We start from the raw sequence: 19,846 nt of genomic DNA, 5'->3' as shown, positions 1-19,846 counted from the left end.
GCTAACCTCTGCTCACCTGCTCACCCTCTCTGGCTGCCTTGCAACACCTCTGTTATGATGGATTTGTATCCACTTTGTTCCCCTACACCACAAAACAAAAGGTAACCACACGAAACAAAGTAGTGTTGTGTTTACTTCCCCGTCGGAACAACCGTACGTGGATGGGTCACTGACTAGAACGTCACAGGAAAAAGATCGTAGACAAGACAATCTACTCTCGTTGTTTGACAACAAACGAAACCAAACCAGGCAACAAAACAGATACCTTAACAGATACCTACAGCATGTTTCCATTTCTCCTGTTGCTTCCATGACAAATAAAGTTCACAATTCCCAAGGTGACCATTGTCACTTCGCCCAAAGACAGTCAGTAGGTTCATGTACCATGGAAGACATTTACCATGGAAATAATAAACATGTTTATTCAAATAGAGAGAGGGGGGGTGGGGGGGGGGGGGGGTGAAGGAAACCACAGCACAACAACGTTGGTTATCAAAGCTGCATCATTGTTCATTGTTGGACGTTTAAACAGTGTCACTCAGCACCTTTAGACAGGTCTGCTTGCCTTAGCTGCTGGAGCATAACTGAGGCATTAAGGCACATCAGAAAACAAAAGCACTGGCATTAAGACCTGTCCTCCACACCACACCCACCAGCCTCAACAGACAGCTTCACATATAGACACACACATGTGCACACACACGCACAGACACAGGCAAACACACAGACACACACAGACACACACAGACACACACGCACACAGACACACACAGACACACACACACACACACACACTGCAATGAAAACGAGGAAACCTGGGAAGAGCACAGTGACTGCTCTGTTCCCTCCTAAAGAAGATAAACATGTTAAAACGCGTCACACATACGAGTCGCCTGAGGGGGGCCCTGGCTGGCTGTCTGGCTGCGGTCTCCACTTGCCTTAGAGGGGGCTTTGTGTCTCCACCTTACAGTGCCATTTTTTCCCTCCATAAATCAAGAAAACCTCAAATATCGAACTGTGTGAAATAAAAGGCTTGTCCTAGTCTTACTCACACTACTATAGTCTGCTACGCGTGCATACTAGTTGATCTTGTTCGATTCTTTCTCATTTGTCTTTAATGGGAATAGACTGGTGTACTACCCACAATGCAAAATTCAAAGCAGATTGTTAGCTCTCTCTAAAAATAGGTCCATTCCACTACTGGTACCTCTTTTTTGTTCAGCAATAGAGCTCTGTTTAAGGTTGATGTGCAAATATAAAACAGGAGGTTGTTGTGAAGCTAGCACTGAGGATTGTGTGTGCGTGTGTGTGTGTGTGTGTGTGTGTGTGTGTGTGTGTGTGTGTGTGTGTGTGTGTGTGTGTGTGTGTGTGTGTGTGTGTGTGTGTGTGTGAGAGAGAGAGAGAGAGAGAGAGAGAGAGAGAGAGAGAGAGAGAGAGAGAGAGAGAGAGAGAGAGAGAGAGAGAGAGAGATGCTGCTACCTGCATGAGTCCCCTGCAAATGAGTCAGCAGAATATTCCAGCATTTTAACATCACTCACAAACAAATAGCACACACACACACGCACGCACACACACGCACACACACGCACACGCACGCACACACACACACACACACACACACACACACACACACACACACACACACACACACACACACACACACACACACACACACACACACACACACACACACACACACACACACACACACACCTAGATGTAAAAGCTAAAAGTCTCTCTACCCTTCCCATTTCCTTCTGTGCCTGGCTTGATGAATGTGCATGTCTTTCTGAGCCTTGCCTATTTTTAGACACTCGTGAGGCAGGCAGGCAGGCAGGCAGGGGGGAGGATGGAGGAGGAGGAGGAGGAGGGAGGGACAGACAGACAGACTGAGGGAGGTGAGTGAGTGAGAGGGGGGCAAGTGTGTGCTTGCCTTGCAACCAAAATATAAAAGTGCCACTTTTTTCTGGCCAAAGGAGTTAATGTGTAAAGCTATTCATAGGAATATATCCACTTTCACAGTCATCTGAGGTGGCTATTGATTGGCATCGACGATGTAGTAATGAAATATACAGGCCGGCCCGGCACCCTCTTGCATCAAGCCTGATTTAAAGCAGCGTCCATACGCTGCCGCTGAATGGCCAGTGCTGTCATGACCCCTTAATAAATTGCGCATTCGTGCCAAAAAGCCACTTTGCGACTAACGAAAAAAAAAGCACCTAGTTAAATTCAACTCTGTATGCGGCTGAGGTAGACATGATTTATGTGGCTACTCACCTCTGCCAGGCAACCATCCAACATCAGCCTGTTTATAAACTAACCACCACCAAAGAAGGCTATTAGCTACTAGTAAAATAACAGCGGTCAGCAACTCCAAGCAAATGCCATTTGGACATTTTTGTTGACTGATATTTGGAAATGCATTACTGAATCCTTTGCTAGCGCATGTATGCAATTCATCCCAGTTAATGAGATTTGCAATGCACACAGCATGTACTGGGAGTACCATTCAAAAGTTACTGCATGTCAGGTCAAGAGGTTCAATTGGCTACACTGTAACCCATGGATCAGATTTAATACATACAAACACATAAGCTGAACTCCAGAAGACCTGAGCTGGTCACTCGGGAGGACAAGAAAATTCTGCCGTACTACGTACTACGCCCCTTAATGCACGCCATACCTGCTGTGGCACGCTGTAATAGACATTGAAAGTTAACTACTATAGTACTACCCTACTATAACAGTGCACGGGGCCTTAAGTAATACATTACGACTTGGTCATTGCCATTCTGGTAACAGTCGTGTCTTGAGGGGTTAAGGTTAGAAGACCCTATGCCGTGTGTATGGACCCTTCTGATGGCCACTTACCTCGAGAGCTGGTCGCCAGGTCGGCTACCTTCTGGAAGGCATCGAGGAACGCTGCGGTCGCCACCACGGTGGTTCTGGAGGACAGACAGGAGCCACACAACACAGGTGTCAAAGTTAGGTACGCTTAGGAAACATCCCAATACAAGGTAGGCAGGAGCAATGCATGCTTATTCGAGGAACCTTGGATTGCCATTGTGGAAGAACGCCTAAAGGTTCTATAAGGAAACTTGGCGTTCTTCCCAGAACATCTAGGGTCTTCTATCGCTCGCCTAATAAGGTTTTATCGATGTATAAACTATCTCAGAACAGCCTTTTCTATGAGTCCTTTGGTACACGGCAAATGACAGAAGGCACGTCAGGAGAGTGAAATAAAAGCTGTCAGTAGATGTGAGCAAATAAAAGGCCTGCCCTCCCTAAATCAGTCGAAATAATGGGCTATTGAGGTTATTGAGCGCCAGTTGCCTTCATCTTGACAGGGAGGCACATAATAGGGCCTATCTGTCTACATCCATCATCCCCGCCATGACACTTCATATGATTTAGAGCCCACTCCTCAGTAACTTACGAGCAACTCATTTTCCAACTAAAGACAAACACCTCAGCTCAACTCCCCCGGCACATCTTGATGGAAGCAAGGAGAGGAGGACGAGGGAGGAGGAGGATAAGGAGAAGGAGGAGAAAGTACTCCTCTCCTAAAGTTCTCCTCTCTCAGCGTTTGGAATGTGTGACGAGGGCAGACAACTGTGAAATCTGATCATGTGTTTCAGTGTTTCCACAGGCTGCAACGCGCAAATGATGGGGTGAGTGGAGAAAACGGAGATGTAGACTGAGAGAGAGAGAGAGAGCGAGAGAGAGAGAGAGAGAGAGAGAGGGGGGGAGAGAGAGAGAGAGAGAGAGAGAGAGGCAGTCAGTCAGGCAGAGAGAGAGAGAGAGGAGAGAGAGAGAGAGTAAGACAGAGAGAGAGAGAGTAAGACAGAGAGAGAGAAAGAGTAAGAAAGAGAGAGAGAGAGAGAGAGAGAGAGAGTCTAGCCTTAGCAGGCTGAATGCGCCATCTCATCAAAGCCCCCAGGTCATGTGCATTCCTGGATGACATGTGCTTCCCATTGGACTGTGTTGTGAATTGGAGACTGTGAAAAAAATGTTTGGGCTCAGCTATAGTTTCATGTCTCCCGCCCACCCACCACAGACACTCCAGCCGAGGCAGAAATTAGACAAGTTGGTTTTAACGCTCACGGCCCATTTCACCATTCAACACCAGCCTGCACCGGACTGGAGGCACACCAGCCTGCACCGGAGAGGGGGGGGTTAGGGGGGGTGGACTGGGAAACAGAGACAGACAGACACAGAGAAAGGTAGATTGGAAGGGGTTGTAGAGGAGGAACTAAGAGAGGGAGAGATGATGAGAAAGAGAGGATGGAAAGGATGGAAAGACAGATGGAGAGAGACAGGTGGACAGGGAGAAAGGCCGACATAAAGAGAAGATAGAAAGGAGGGAGAGGGCGAGGCAGAAATGAAGGGAGAGGCAGAGAGAGAGAGAGAGGGAGGCAGCAGAGAACAGCATGTCACATGGGAGGGGCACTTTCTTCACAAGGTGATAAAAATACTCGCTCTTAAAAATAAAACCCTGCTCCTCCTCCTCCTCCTCCTCCTCCTCCTCCTCCTCCTCCTCCTCCTCCCTGGGACAAAGGAAATGAGGATCTCCTAATTCTTTTCTATTCCTGGGAGAAGGCAGAGCCTCTGGCTTCAGCAGCGAGATTCTTAATCAGGTCAAAGGACGGGTTTAAAACAACAATGTGGAAATGTGTGTGAACTTCAAACTACTCAAACAACTTTCACTGCAATCCTGCTTCCCAAGCCCTGCCCCCCTCCATTTCCAAAACACACTCCCATCTTTTTGGAAGACGCGTGCCCAAACATAGACGAGATGAGGCCCCACTTCTTCTCCAAGGCACTGGTATGTGCTTCGCTGCTATGCTGAGATGCAATCACGTGCCTAACTCCTATGGAGGATGCTGTATGCCATTCTTGTAGGTAGGAGGTAGTGATGTCATTAGCTCTTCTGCCGAATGCTTGCTGTGTGGGGCGGACTGTCTTTCATCTGAAGTAAGCACTCCTGTGTCCAGCTTCTATGATGGATGCCCTGCTGTGCCTCGACTCCTGTGTGAGACACAATCTCATACTATGCACTCTTGTGTCAAACTCTTACTACGGAAGACGCAAGTATGAACTGCCTTGTTGTAAGAAATGCGCTACAGTATAAACAGTAAAACTGACTTGCGTTGTGCTCGACTATTACTATGGAAGATTCAAGCACATGCCCAACTCCTACGCAAGTTGCAGAAACAGTATGTGCCCAACCCTTATGTAGGATATACTATTGTGCCCAACCCCTAAGTAGGATGCAGTATCATGCCTAGCACCGATGCAGGATGAAGGCTTATGAAAAGGACTCACTGCCGCTCTATGGGAGCATTCCTCCCGGGTTCTCTTCCTATAAAATATTTTGTTTACACAACTCCTGATTTTACTCTAATGTCAAACACAGGGATCACAGACAGAGCCGGCCCAGAGTGCTGAGGTTACGCCGCAGGAAAGCAGGCAGGGATGACCATGAAACGGTAATTATGGAGCTTTGTACTCCTCGAGCGCAGGCTAAATTACAGAGCCTCTGCCCTACGGCCTTCATTTGCTAGGCCTTTTAGAGCCACCGTTTCCAGCATTGCAACGTTCCACCCACACAGACCGCTTCCAAAAAACCTCCAGACGAACAGACACCCATTCTCCTCCTCAGCCCCACTCCCATAGACAGCAGCCCGCCTTGGATCGTACTGTATGTGGTGTTTAAAAAACGTTTTATCACTGCGTAATGATACCTTTCAGCAAGCTGACCCGGGCCGGGACGTTTTTGAGGAAATGCCTGACATGCTGCCAGACGACATAGCCAAACTGAAACTGCTACAAGTGTCAAATAACTTTTGACTTTTTTTTTTAACATATTCAGGCAGCGGGAATGACCTAGTAAGCTGATGGGCCAGAACCAATACATGACATTCAACAGGTACATGGTAGCCATAGGCTTTATACAGAATGGCACAAGTGAAGGGAACTTGAACACACCCTGTGTGGTGCCCAAGAGAACATTTTGAATAGTGATTTGTCAACTGTTTTTCTGAATACAGTTCAACTGTATTAAAAAAAACAGAACACAGTAATATATGTGTGTGTGTTTGTGTGTGTGTCAGAGCACTTTCTCAGCCCCCGATAATTTGGGCCTTCTTGGCAGCCTCCAGAGCTGGTGTCTGAATGTGGGAATGTGTGCATTTGAAAGCACTTTGAGTTAACAGAATAATGTGATATTGTGCTACATAAATACATTTTCATTGATTGATTGATCGATGACCTGGTGTATTACTATAAATTACCTACAAAATACCTGGTTATACCTGTGCACTTACTAGGTTACAGGTGATTAACTAATAAACTCCTAAGCTACCTGTCTCGTGAGTTGTGCAAGTAATACGACTGCGTGAACTCTAGGCTATATTCTGCAACCATGCCTTGATGGAGTTCAAGGAGTGACTGAGGTTTTGTTCCGTGGGGAAGATCTAAGGACACCCACTTGTGATTTCCACATCAATCAAAAGGGTTAGAGAAGTATTATGACGGTCGAAAAAAAATAAACCACCCACCTTAACTGGGATTGCAACTTCGAAGCTTTGTTAACAAAGTCCTCCCAGACTGGGTAGCTGCCCTGGAAAATAAAGCAAGAGAAGACATGTCAAACCATTGCAGCTTGAGAGGTCCAGACAATTGAATACGTACGCCTACAGTACACACATACACACGCACGCACGCATACAAGGGGTGGAAGTTAAAACATTTTCCCCACTAGTCACTGTGACTTTAAAATCTAAAAGTCACTCTCAATTTTTATGAGTCACCATTTTTACACGTTCATATTCCATCGTTCCAAACATTGTAATGCCAAGTAAGATCATTTTCTGATCAATACTTTTGTTTCAGAGGTTATACAGTTATTGTGATGCCAATAACACTTTTCATTACCAATTTGCTTTAATCTTTGATGTTGGATGCTGCGTATAATTCAGCATTAACCTGGGCGCCTGTAGAAAGACATATTTCACCCGCACCCGGGTGCTTATTTCCATCCCTGACACACACACACACACACACACACACACACACACACACACACACACACACACACACACACACACACACACACACACACACACACACACACACACACACACACACACACACACACACACACACACACACCTAAATGTCACAAAACTCAGCAGAGATTAGACGTGCCTGGGTAACTCCTCTATAAGTTAACTCTAACATTTGCTGCCACTCAACATTTCACTGGCCTTGTTTCGGATGACTGGCTGCCTGATTGACTGAATTGTGGACACCTTTAGTGACATTTTTGGCACTTTCAGCCAAACATCACCATGCCAAATGGGTGGGTGGGTGCAGTGCGGTACAGTGACATTTCGAAGAGATTGCCCCAAAGATTATCACTATTTTCTTACACTCGGGTCTAAGACGTCCAAAAAGGAATTGTCATTCAGTGTGACGGATACCTTCTGCTGACTGTAACTGTAAGAAACATGACTCTTTTTATTTTATTTTTTCCAGTGAATTCATGAAAGCCTTGGCTGTCATCCATTCACTTGAAACAATTTAAAAATCATGTTTTTTTTACAGTTACAGTCAGCAGAAGGTATCCGTTACACTGAATGACAGTTCCTTTTTGGACGTCTTTGACCCACTCTCACTGTTTCACTGGTGATACTTACTAGTGTGCAATAACACAGTAATACATGGGGATGCATTGCCACCCAGGTGGCCAGTCATTTGAAGCAAGCTCCACTCAAACAAGCCCATTGAAACCTGGCATGCAGGACTGCCATACCAGCCCAGGGGTGTCGTTCAGGGGGGTAAAGTGCGACTCAGTCACCAGGGCCCCATGTATATAGGGGGCCCGCACACAGTCCGATTTATGAAGACATTTGGTTAGGGGGGTCCATTGGAGCTGATTGTACACAGGGCCCAAAATGTGCTGCTACGCCCCTGTACCAGCCTAAATGGGTCAGGGTGAGGGTGAGAGGGAGAGTGTGGGTGGCGCGAGAGGGAGAGAGAGTATGCCCCCCCCCAAACATCATCAACTTTTTAACCCTCCCAAAGCCTCCGAGAGGGAGCCCAACGCTAGTTCATACGAGATGGCTGACATTCCAAAAGATCATGCTCATGCACAGAACCATTTCAGCAATGGGGCACAGAAATGCACATGAGATGTCTTCCACTGATTTGTTGCCATCGTCACTGTCCCCAGAATGTCACCTACCGCAGCGAATACTAATGTCAACAGGGGTGGTGGTCGGTAATTTCACTGAAGACATGTGAGCGTGGTAGTAACATGTGATATGTGGTAGTGGTCGTGTGTTTATGTCTTTCCTGAAGCGAAGGAAGAGAAAGACTGTGTGTGTGTGTGTGTGTGTGTGTGTGTGTGTGTGTGTGTGTGTGTGTGTGTGTGTGTGTGTGTGTGTGTGTGTGTGTGTGTGTGTGTGTGTGTGTGTGTGTGTGCGCGCGTGTTTGTGTGTGTGTGCGTCTTGTATTTTAGATGATGCTCTACTAATTCCTATTGATGTGAGGGGTACATTCGTGCTGACCTCTACAATCAGTACCAGTCTAACAAATGAGAGTCTGTGTTGCAGGCTCCTGCGCGTGGGACGACTGGTTTCAGTACCGGCCCATTACTGCTGCGGGCCACAGATCCTTCAGTGTCAGGGAGCCCAGGAGAGTTGCACTCCTTAATAGTAGAGCGCAAATCCCCTCTAGCCCCGTTCTGCCAACCACACAGATTTATTGGACAACTTTACCAACCTGCTATCTGTGCCACTGTGCATAAACAGAGGCGCTAGAGTAGCAGTCGTGTGAGACTGCAGAAAACCACAGTGGCCGATCTGGCTGCATCTATCTCAAAATGGTCGAACATTATCTTTGATCTTTGCAAGAGTATGGGGTCGGCTATCATTAAAGGATACCCAGGACTATGGTCATTAATGCATGAAATTGTGGCCTGTTGTGCTGAATTTACAGCAGTCCAACAAATGGAAGTCAGGTAGATGAATGAAGAGATTCTCATACACAAGCAGGTCAGTCACCTGGTAGGTCAAACCAACAACATTCCTTGTGAGGACTGAGGTGCAGCACGGCAAAGACAACGTGCAATATGACCATGATGTTTTGTTTTTGTTTGTTTTTCGTCACGAAAAAAACGGGCGAGAATATCTATTCCCTGATAACAATGAGCAAAAAGTTTTGATACCCAATACCCAGTAAAATAACATTCACATGGCTGACGTTAGATTCGAACAAGGTGAGTAATCCGAAAGACGTAGTTCAATGAACTAGCCTACGTGGTGTACACAGACAACTCAACTAAAAGTTTTTTTACTCGCCTGTAGCTGATGGCTATGGCTTCTGCAACACCCAAGTCTTCAAACAAACGTAAACATATTGCTCTACAGCGGACAGGCACGTTCTCTTGTTTTATTGCAAAGCTTTCTTTCAGTGCTGCGTTTGCTCTGGAAATGCCTCATACTCTTGTAAGAAAGGGCAAGTGGTGACCCCAAAATCCACAGGGACTAGGCTAAAGTTATGACTGAAAAGTCAGACAGACTTCACAGAGGGGAAATCGAGTAAATAATGCATCAATAATAAAGGTCCCTTTACCTTCATGTCGCCGATTATGGCCTGAAAAAGCCCTCCAAGTGCACTGCATTCCTTTTCGATCACAGTCTCCATGTTCACAAACAACCTGATCAGGTATACCTTTACAAGTCACTGATTTTCCAACCACTTTTTTCTTAGTTGGTTAGCTCGGTGGTGATACGTGCAGTTACCTCCCTGAGGTAGGAAAGAGAGTCCTCCTAAAGTCTTCTCAAATTGTTTGTAGTGTTTACTTTGTCTCGAACAGCCTTTACTGTGTAGGAAAGGCCAAATGTCTGGGACTTTCAGCTAGCGACGAACAATGACCGAACAAACCCAGAGGTGCGAAGAGTGGACGGCGAGATTTAAAACCCCTCGGCCCCACAATAGCATGCATTCCATGACTGTGGGATGCAGGGTCCCCGAAAATCTGCGACCGTTCAGCTTCAAGAAAAAAAAACGACGTTGGTTATTATATATCCAGTCTGAAAAGCGTGGCCCTTTTACTCCAAGTATCCATAACACGAATTCCAATCGAGGCCCCTTTTGCCGAGTTTAGCCCCGTATCCTCCTCACCAACACAGCGGTGCTGGAGTTGTGAATACACACACACACAGTTGAGTGTGCGCGTCCGTGGCGCGCCTCTGAGTCCCCCCGCCCCTCTCAAGGTTTGGGGGAGGGGAGGGGAGCCAGTGGAAGGACGACCTTTTTCCAAAGTTGTAGTAGGTGACTTCTTGTGATGGTCGCCGATAGCCCCTGGTGGTTGAAAGCGGCACTTCAATCTGGACTCATTTCAACAGTAGGCCTACCAATAGCATTGCACTGCTGTGTTTTAGTTTCAAAGTCACATGTTAACTTGTCTAAATTATTGCCCATTATTTCACTGAAATGCATTGGTAGACTCAGATTGACTGTATAATTAGAACGTAATTACAAAATAGTAGTAAAGGCAGGGATGGATTAATGCACAGGCTGCTACAGCCTAGGGGCCCCCTACCTGCCCAATTGGCCAAAGGGGCTGGGGTGAGGGGTTGGAATCAATAATTGCAACAAGATGCAGTATTGGAAAAAGGTGTATGTCGTGTCGAGTAGAGATCTAAATCTTGATGATACCCCTCCTCATCATTGGCAGATATTCCTGGCTCAGAATTATGATGGTGATCCCTCCATGTGGCTCTCCAGGAACCTGTAGACTAGGAGTAGCCTGATTATCATAGACGTTCAAATCTCTTCGAGACTTGGTCTGACCAAGAGCATAACAATTAACATTTCCCAAATGGCATGGTTGACCTGCCTCCCTTGGTTTGCTTGTGGTTGTTTGCTGCCCGACAAAGTGAAAGGAGTTCCCGTATTTTTGGGAACTCAGAAAGTACTTGCATTGCTCTTGACCTGACTAGTTGCAACGCCGAAGGTGTTGCGTCACTAGGACGGAGCGGCCTGGCTAGCCTAGGGGCCCCAGGCCATCTTAATCTGGCCCTGATTGTTAGTCTAGGCCTATAGCAGTCATGGGTAAGCGGTTAGGGCGTCAGACTTGTAGCCCAAAGGTTGCCGGTTCAACTCCCGACCCGCCAGGTTGGTGGGGGGAGTAATTAACCAGTGCTCTCCCCCATCCTTCTCCCTGAGTATGGTACCGTCCCGCCGCACTGCTCCCTTGGGGCGCCATTGGGGGCTGCCCTCACGGGTGAAGCATAAATGCAATTTCGTTGTGTGCAGTGAACAATTTGTGTGCCGTGGAGTGCTGTGTCACAATGACAGTGGGAGTTGGAGTTTCCCAGTTGGGCTTTCGCTTTCATAGCAAACTTTTACAAATGCTGCTACAACTATAGGTTAAATAGCAGTAGTTGTTCCCAAACTTTTTCTTCTGGGACCCCCTTTTGGAACACGGTTCTATGTAAACAGTCTCTTCTCTCCACGACTCCCTGTGCAGTAAGTCTGCGGGGCCCCCTATTGGTCTCGACTCCAAGTCTGGGAACCATTGGGTCACAGTAACCCATTATCCAATCATATGAAAGATATAAGACCCTTTATTCAGAAGCGTCCCAATACAGGTCCTGAACAAAAGGGCTTGCGTGTGAATGCCACTCATTGTCCTCTGTGGTCAGTGCTGGCAAGGTGCTGGAACCAAGGTTTCTGATACAACAGGTTTTGGATGTCTATTCAACAAGGAATCATTGAATAGATCAAAGCTAAAGTAAATATTAACTTTCATTAACTTTGATGACAAAAGGTTTGTGTGAATCTGTATGCATCTATGTGTTTTTGTGTTTTTGTGTTATTGTGTGTGTGTGTGTGTTTGTGTGTGTGTGTGTGTGTGTGTGTGTGTGTGTGTGTGTGTGTGTGTGTGTGTGTGTGTGTGTGTGTGTGTGTGTGTGTGTGTGTGTGTGTTTGTGTTGTAACATATGGGCATCAGGGTCTACCGTAACCATGTGGTTATGTCATACGCACTCCTATTTTAACCAGACAAAACGTGACTAATAAAGAACCAAGAATCAGAGTGAATGCAGTCTGTTTCATGGTTTCTATTCGAGTGTTTCACAAGTGCCATAGGCCAAAGTATTACATGCTTTCAGAGTAGCGGAATACAAAAACCTATGTCTACACCGAAAATAGATAGGGTGTCCCAACGCTGATGGATTGGGATTCACCGAATCGCCCAGAACCATGGCGTTGCTTCAAACAACACAGCAAGCTAATTGTTAGGTTCAAACCCTTAACATTTGTAAATATGAAACACCTGAAATGAAAGACACAGAGAATCCTTAATTAAGTTTCAAACCGGCTTGGAGAGCGGATGGGGAGAACCGTCAGCTACCATTTTCCCCACTCGTTCTAGACGATGTAATAGCCATAAGTCATATTTATTGAAGGATTTTCCCTGATAACAATTATCTCTATCCGCTAAGGGGAAAAGGGGGCGTACCCGGATAGAGATTAATTCATTCACACACACACACACACAAACACACGAACACACGAACACACTAGCCAGGCTGCGCCCTCCTAGTGACGCAACACCTTCGGCGGCGCTGCAGATCGAATCTCGATTGCAAGTCTATGATAATCAGGCAAGGAACACACAGTCCTTGGCCTGCCATGTGGAGATGCAACTCTGTTGTTTGGGCATTCCATTGTTCTGGTACAGATAAAGTCCTCGCACAGTCCAGTAATCTTCTGCAGCCTTGAATAGGAATTCTTGAATGCGAAAGGGCACATTTGTGCCACGGCAACAATGTTTGCTCTCATATAGAATAAAATACAGTTCCAACATTTCCCCCTGTTTATTCTATATAGAGACAAACATTAACATCATCCAGTGATCACTTCAAATGATTTTTTCTTTAAATAGGTACACTTAGAGGCCCCGAGCATAATCCCCTGGGTCAGGGAACAGATCAGGGACCTGGATGGAATCGTCAGATTGGTGTGGAGGCTCATGGTCTCCACCAACAACATCATCATAGTGTCATCGACATCTCTATCCTGTCTAGTTAGAAGAGCATATAGGTTTGACATTTTTTCTTCCATTTGTGCAATGGCAGTGGTACTAAATCTGGTGCACAACACTCTAATACAAGGAATACAACAACATCCACATAACGTGAGGATCGCCGCAAATATTGCAATAGACATGATTATGGACGCTGCCAACTGTCTGTATTTGCCAACATGTCAGAGAAACCATCCCACACTGAAGTGTCGACCCTGGAGTGGTCTTTCATTTTCTTTTTGGTTGAGGGATCCCAATCCCTCTATCGCCCTGGTGACACTTTCGTCAGCTGCCGTATTGTTCGGTATGAAGGAACAACATTGATAACCAAAAATAGAGCACACACTCCTATCGGCCAAAAGCATATCAACCGCAATACGAGATTGGAATGCGATTAGGCAGGTTGCCTTCAGTTGTTCATGGATGGCCCTGAACTCGAATTCAGTTTTGTTGCCCAGCGCCTGCACATTTATAGTGGATGTTGTTCATTCTGTCCACATTTTTGTTTATAGTACACCACCAACATACAAATGATTCAAACCCTGATGCAATTTGATTCCACATTGTAGCTCTCTTATGTTTGTTTTAGGTTAGGTTAAGGGGTGAAGTTTCAGAACAAGGTTTCATTTAACATGTGCCCTATACACATATTTGTTTGATGCACTGATTAATCCTAAAATATCTCTCCTGTTTGAGACATGTGCCATCCACATGACTCAATAAGACTTAAGTAATTTCCGAAACAGACTTTGAGCACAGTAAATGATGAGAAGTAAACATCTTCCAACATCCTCCAGTTCATAGGTGCATGAGTGATTCTACGATTCCCCTACGCTTTTGGCAAAAGCAAAAAGTCAATTATCAGTATTTTTTTTCCCAACTAAATGACCTAGATGTTTACATAGTGCCAAACAAACAAATTGCCAAGCTTAATCTTAATAGTTAGTGGAATTGGCAAATCAAATCCACGGACTTAAAAGTGTAGCCGAATCAGAGAATCACTCGCATAGCCTACATCAAGGCAGGCTTTTTCAAACATTTGTTTAAAAAAATAATAATAAGCTCTCAGAAGTCAACTCATCCACACACAGACATTAGTGTGGGGGAGGTGCGCAGTTGTAACAGATTAGAGAGCATTATAATAGAGAAGAAACAAAAAATGTTTTGTTAGTTTAGACAAAACAAAACCCAAAGCCGCCCAACCATTCTCTCATAATCTACAATCAAAATAAAATAGATAGCTCTACATTCCCGGGGAACAACAATTTATCAAGAGCAAAATTATGAAAAAGAAAATTACTCTGGTCAGTATCTGACTATTGTGGCTCACGTTTACATTACAGTTCCTTACAGAAAAGCATGCCGTACAAAATGACTATACCCATAGTATTGGCTGTCTTTACATGATAGTTAGGCCTGCATAAATCACTTTGTAACAGAACTGAAAAATATATATTGGCATGCAGTCCTCACTGTCCTTTTGTCATGAGGCACTGTCCTTTTGTCGTGATATAGGGGCCTAGCCCAACTCCTGCCAATAATGTCAGTACATTCAAAAATGTATTTTGTAAAAATAAAATAAAAAAAATTGAGTATGAGTAATATTGAGTAATACTCTCCACTTTCTCACACCATTCCAAAGTTTCAATGTCATCACCCAGACATACAGATCACTAGATCAACCAATCAAAATGTAAGAGATAAAAAGAAAGAAAACACAACTGCCATTGTAAAATACGCAACTTTAAAAGAAAAATGAAACAAACAACCGGACAGACCCTTTATCTAAGGTATAAAGGTAAGACCTTGTCTAACTTTAGGTCAAACTTTTCATGGTTTGAAAGAAAGAAAAAAAATAACAGTTGTCATTTTATCAAGTGTTATAACTAAAATTATTACCCAATTGAAACAAAACAAACTCTGGGAAAATCTTGTGAAACTTATCAAATTAAAAACAAAATTCACTTAACCTAGCGATCATTTGTATTGTCTAGGTTCCTTCCATTCATATCAGTTGTGTTTCAGCTCGTTTCCATAACACTGGGCCTGTTCCTCAAAGAACACAAAAAAAAGTATTATAGGGAAAACAACTTTCTTTCATGTACACTCAAGCCAGATCAATTTGAAATCAAATCAGAGCAAAAAATTATTGACTTCATGTATCGGCTACATAAAACATTTTGTAACGGAACTAAAACCTTATTGGCAATCAGTTTTCACTTTGATTGCAAGTTGACGACTGAAATGAAAAGACAGAGAGACAACTGTCTCTTTGTTTATAAATCAAACAAATGAAAATATAAGGATCCCAACGTCATCAAATTCAAACTTTTAAAAGCAAATAGAGAACATTGACATGTCTCATCACACACCATGTGAAGCAATGTTCACACCTACAGTATTAAACTAATGACAATGATAGATATTTAACATATCTTTAAGCTTTGGTATTGTTTATCTAGGTCGGTGTTCAGATTTTTTTTTTTTTTTTTTTTTTTTTTTTTAGTTTTTTTTTTTTTTTTAGTTCTTATTGTCTTTTCAGTGACAAACAGGTGGTTTAGCATACACTGTTGGAGGTCTCAATATTAAGTGTCTTTCTGTCTCTGCCACAGAAATTTGCATGTTTATAGTTGGGCCTGCTGTGTCTGATAAGGGTTGCCTGCAGAAGACCTTGGGCTACTTAGAGAGAGCCTCTGAGCCTTTTAATATCTATCCGAGCTAATGAAAACATCTACACATAGGACACTGTTATCTTTGCTGGGGTGATTTTGTCAAGCGCCTCTGTGTATTCAGAGTCTAGTTTATCAGAGTAAACATTGTGCTCCAGTCATTAAAATAAACCATTAAAATTAAAATTATTAATTCATTAAAATTAAACCAAACCCATGATCCATTGATCAATAACTCATCAAAATAGAACATAATAAGGCAAGAAATTCGATGAAATAAAACAAAGAAATAAGTCATAGTTAAACGTCAATCAAAACAAAATGACAACCTAAATTTCTAGAAATGTTCAGCACATGTGGACCTAACTCTCAGACCAGGTCCAAATTAGGTTTACTCACAGCACCTTTGGGCCATCAAATAACGCCTGCGTTATTTCAAGATCTCAAACCCATTGTTCTTTTTAAAAAAAATAAAAAATAAATAAGAACAAGGAGAAAGCTTCATCTATTCTTTAGAAGAAACAAAGACATTTTGGTACTGTAAATCATGAAAGCAAACTCTTTTGCAACTACACTACACTACCATGACAGTGCACGGGGCCTTTAGTAATACATTATGACTTGGTCATTGCCATTCTGGTAACAGCTAATTTATAATGCCGTGTCTTAAAGGCTTAAACATTAACATGTTAACTTTCAATTGAAAATAGTAAAGAAACAACATAACTCCACAACCCCGTTTTCTCCTAATCAAAAAATAAATGGGTAAGAATGTGTGGAAAAACAAAATCATGACAAAATCCTACACCTCAAAGTTGAATTGTAGAATAAAATAAAAGGCTTATTCTTATTTTAAAAATGTTGTTTCAACATGTGCACTCCCAAGCTCCAGCTAACTCTGAACACAATAGAGTACCTTCACTAAACACTCAAAAAAAATTCTTCCACTCTCAGACATATTTAGGCACTCACTCCACAGATACACACGTACACTCCACAGACACATATACAATCTTTCTCACACACACAGTGGGGTGTCCCACTAGGACAATTCATACAACAAATAGGGCCCACACAGACAGACAAACAGATATCCATATTACTTGCCTTGTATGACACAGTGTTATACAAATACAATTATTATTATTATTATTATTACTATTATTATTATTATTATTATTATATGGTAGGCTATCTGAGACATTAACTGCTCAGTGAGTAATCCAAATGGCTGCCATTTGCTTTTTCACACTAGTTTTGCTATAATTTCCGAGTTTTCAGATCTACATTTTTTATTTTTTACATCCTCTGCATATGGGTCAAAGCGCATGTGTGGGACTAAGTCCCGCATTGTAGTGCGGCTAGCACCAGAGTCACAGAGGAAACGTACGGGGTCCCTTGGACCAGAAGGGTAATTTCAGGTCTAATTTTTTCTTGGTAAAACAATCCCTCTAAGTTTAGAACGACGTCTACCTCTTCCACATCCCCGTCCGTTTCCTCATTATCATCAAACCAGTCATCGGCCGAGGGGCCATGCCCGTACGGTCGATACTGGTGCTCTCGGTCTAGTCAGGAATTTTGGTGTTGGCCTCGACGTTGGCCGTGATAGTTTTAGTGTTCATTGTAGTGTTCTTGTTGGCCCTGCTGGCCAGGCCATAAATGTTAGGTTTGTTTATAGACAACTTTCCATTAAACCCATTGTTTTTTACCCAGTAACACAGCGGTGCTACTGCACTAGTAATTTCTCTATCCACGATTTTCCAGTCCTTGCATTGCATTTCAGCAAGGAACTTTTCACTTCTTTTGCTGTTACTGCCCCCCATTTTGTCTCTATGAATTTAGTCCAACGTCACAACACCTACAGTGCCTCTATTGTTGGATACACTTTTCAACAAGATAGCGATCAACGATCGTTTGTGGTAAGATTCACTTCAACCTCCGAGGATACGTGCCCCTCACAGGTGGAATCTTCTTGCATACAGGCTTCCACAAAGACTCGCTATTTGAACCTTGTTGTATTGGTATGAAACGTATTACCGAGTGGTAATACGAATCCTTTCACGCACACTTTCTCTCAACGCAGAGAACAAAGAATTTAAACTAGTTTCTCGTACTAGTTTCTCGTACTCGTACTACGTACTTTACCTTACGTAGTCTTCATATTTTAACTTGTTCAACAACACAGAGGAGTCTGCCCTCCCTTTTTACCTGATAGAGTCTAGAATTGTCAGGGTTTTGTTTTCTCTTATTTTACCGTTTTTTCATTCAATCCTTTTTAAATAAAAATAAAAATGTAGGCCTACTCACGATTCTCTGGTCTTTTCAAGATTCCCGTCAACCGTCGGATCCCAGCCTGCGAGGGAGAGACCAGTCCCGGAAACGGGTCTTAGTGCTGTGGCCACAGACTTTCCTGGTTCCCTCCTCGCGTGCTGGAATCGTCGGGTATCTTGGGATCCGGCTCTGAAGGACCAAGTAAATGTTAGGTTCAAACCCTTAACATTTGTAAATATGAAACACCTGAAATGAAAGACACAGAGAATCCTTAATTAAGTTTCAAACCGGCTTGGAGAGCGGATGGGGAGAACCGTCAGCTACCATTTTCCCCACTCGTTCTAGACGATGTAATAGCCATAAGTCATATTTATTGAAGGATTTTCCCTGATAACAATTATCTCTATCCGCTAAGGGGAAAAGGGGGCGTACCCGGATAGAGATTAATTCATTCACACACACACACACACAAACACACGAACACACGAACACACTAGCCAGGCTGCGCCCTCCTAGTGACGCAACACCTTCGGCGGCGCTGCAGATCGAATCTCGATTGCAAGTCTATGATAATCAGGCAAGGAACACACAGTCCTTGGCCTGCCATGTGGAGATGCAACTCTGTTGTTTGGGCATTCCATTGTTCTGGTACAGATAAAGTCCTCGCACAGTCCAGTAATCTTCTGCAGCCTTGAATAGGAATTCTTGAATGCGAAAGGGCACATTTGTGCCACGGCAACATGTTTGCTCTCATATAGAATAAAATACAGTTCCAACACAAATGTTCTCTGGAGAGACAAAAAATAATAATATAAACTTTGTGGTTGGTAGCTGAATGGCTAGTGACTCTGGAAAAATTAGGTTACTAGCCACAGCGGCCGGTGAGTAATATAATTAATGTCAAGCCCTGACCCCTATGTATTTTAACCTGACTGAAAAAGAACCAAGAGTCAGAGTCAATGCAGTCTCCGTCTTGTGAGTAGGAGTTTCAGAGTTTCAATTTGAGTGCCAAAGTATTACGTGTGTGTTTGTGCGTGCGTGCGTGCGTGCGTGCGTGCGTGCGTGCGTGCGTGCGTGCGTGCGTGCGTGCGTGCGTGCGTGCGTGCGCGCGCGTGTGTGTGTGTGTGTGTGTGCGTGCGTGTGTGCGTGTGTGTGTGTGTGTGTGTGTGTGCATGCGTGTGTGGCTGCCCTTGGGGATTGGGAGTATCCTGAAGGAGGAGGGTTGTCTAGGTGAGTAGGATACTGTATGCCTCAGAGGTATGTTTAAGTAAGCTCATTTGTTATTTATGTTTTGATTGTTCATGTTTTAACCAGGTAACTGGGAACCAACTATTTAGTCTATCCGCGAAAGCTCTGAGCTCTGTAGAGTAAAAAAAGAGGAATTCACCATATTGCAAAAGGCTCTGTGACCTTATTGTCATCTTTACAGTAAAAAAAGAAGGCGAAGGTGGGGCAGAGGCCATGGGAAGGGTGTAGGCCATAACTATGCGTGGTGCGCTCCTTGTTGTGTCGGACACTGGATACAAAGAGTAATTTGAGAAGAGGGTGGGTGATAAAAGTAGGTGAGACAGAGAGAGTGGGGTTGTGGTAGCCAAGGGATCAAGCCAACACCTCTGGTCTGGATGTGCGGCAGAGCTGACGTTGAACAACAGGAGAAGCAAGGTGATTTAGGTAGAAAAGGGCAGAGAAGTTTAGAAAGGTGTAGTGCAGTGGATTTAGTCTGGACAGCATGGCCTGTCACTGTCAGGTAGCTGTGCATGTCCTTCTCCCCCTCCTCCTGTTATTAACCGGGGAGACCAGAGCC

The 19,846-nt window shown here is 44.1% G+C and overlaps 1 protein-coding gene across 4 annotated transcripts in view; it reads right to left on the bottom strand.

Moving 5' to 3' along the window:
* LOC134436820 (protein MTSS 1-like) overlaps window positions 1-10,212 on the bottom strand; it is a 54,064-nt gene extending 43,852 nt beyond the window's left edge. For all 4 annotated transcript variants that reach the window (XM_063186173.1, XM_063186180.1, XM_063186188.1 and 1 more), the window contains exons 1-3: window positions 9,640-10,212; window positions 6,561-6,622; window positions 2,872-2,945 (exon numbers count right to left, since the gene is read on the bottom strand). In XM_063186173.1, the coding sequence (XP_063042243.1) occupies window positions 2,872-2,945; window positions 6,561-6,622; window positions 9,640-9,711 (208 nt within the window). In that variant the 5' untranslated portion in view covers window positions 9,712-10,212. The remainder of the gene's footprint in view (window positions 1-2,871; window positions 2,946-6,560; window positions 6,623-9,639) is intronic.
* Window positions 10,213-19,846: the final 9,634 nt, after the last annotated feature.

The sequence above is a fragment of the Engraulis encrasicolus genome, chromosome 2 (genome assembly GCF_034702125.1).
Source record: "Engraulis encrasicolus isolate BLACKSEA-1 chromosome 2, IST_EnEncr_1.0, whole genome shotgun sequence".
Classification (NCBI taxonomy): Eukaryota; Metazoa; Chordata; class Actinopteri; order Clupeiformes; family Engraulidae; genus Engraulis; species Engraulis encrasicolus.
Note: the sequence above shows the minus strand (reverse complement) of the source record. Positions and strands in the feature narration are given on the sequence as shown.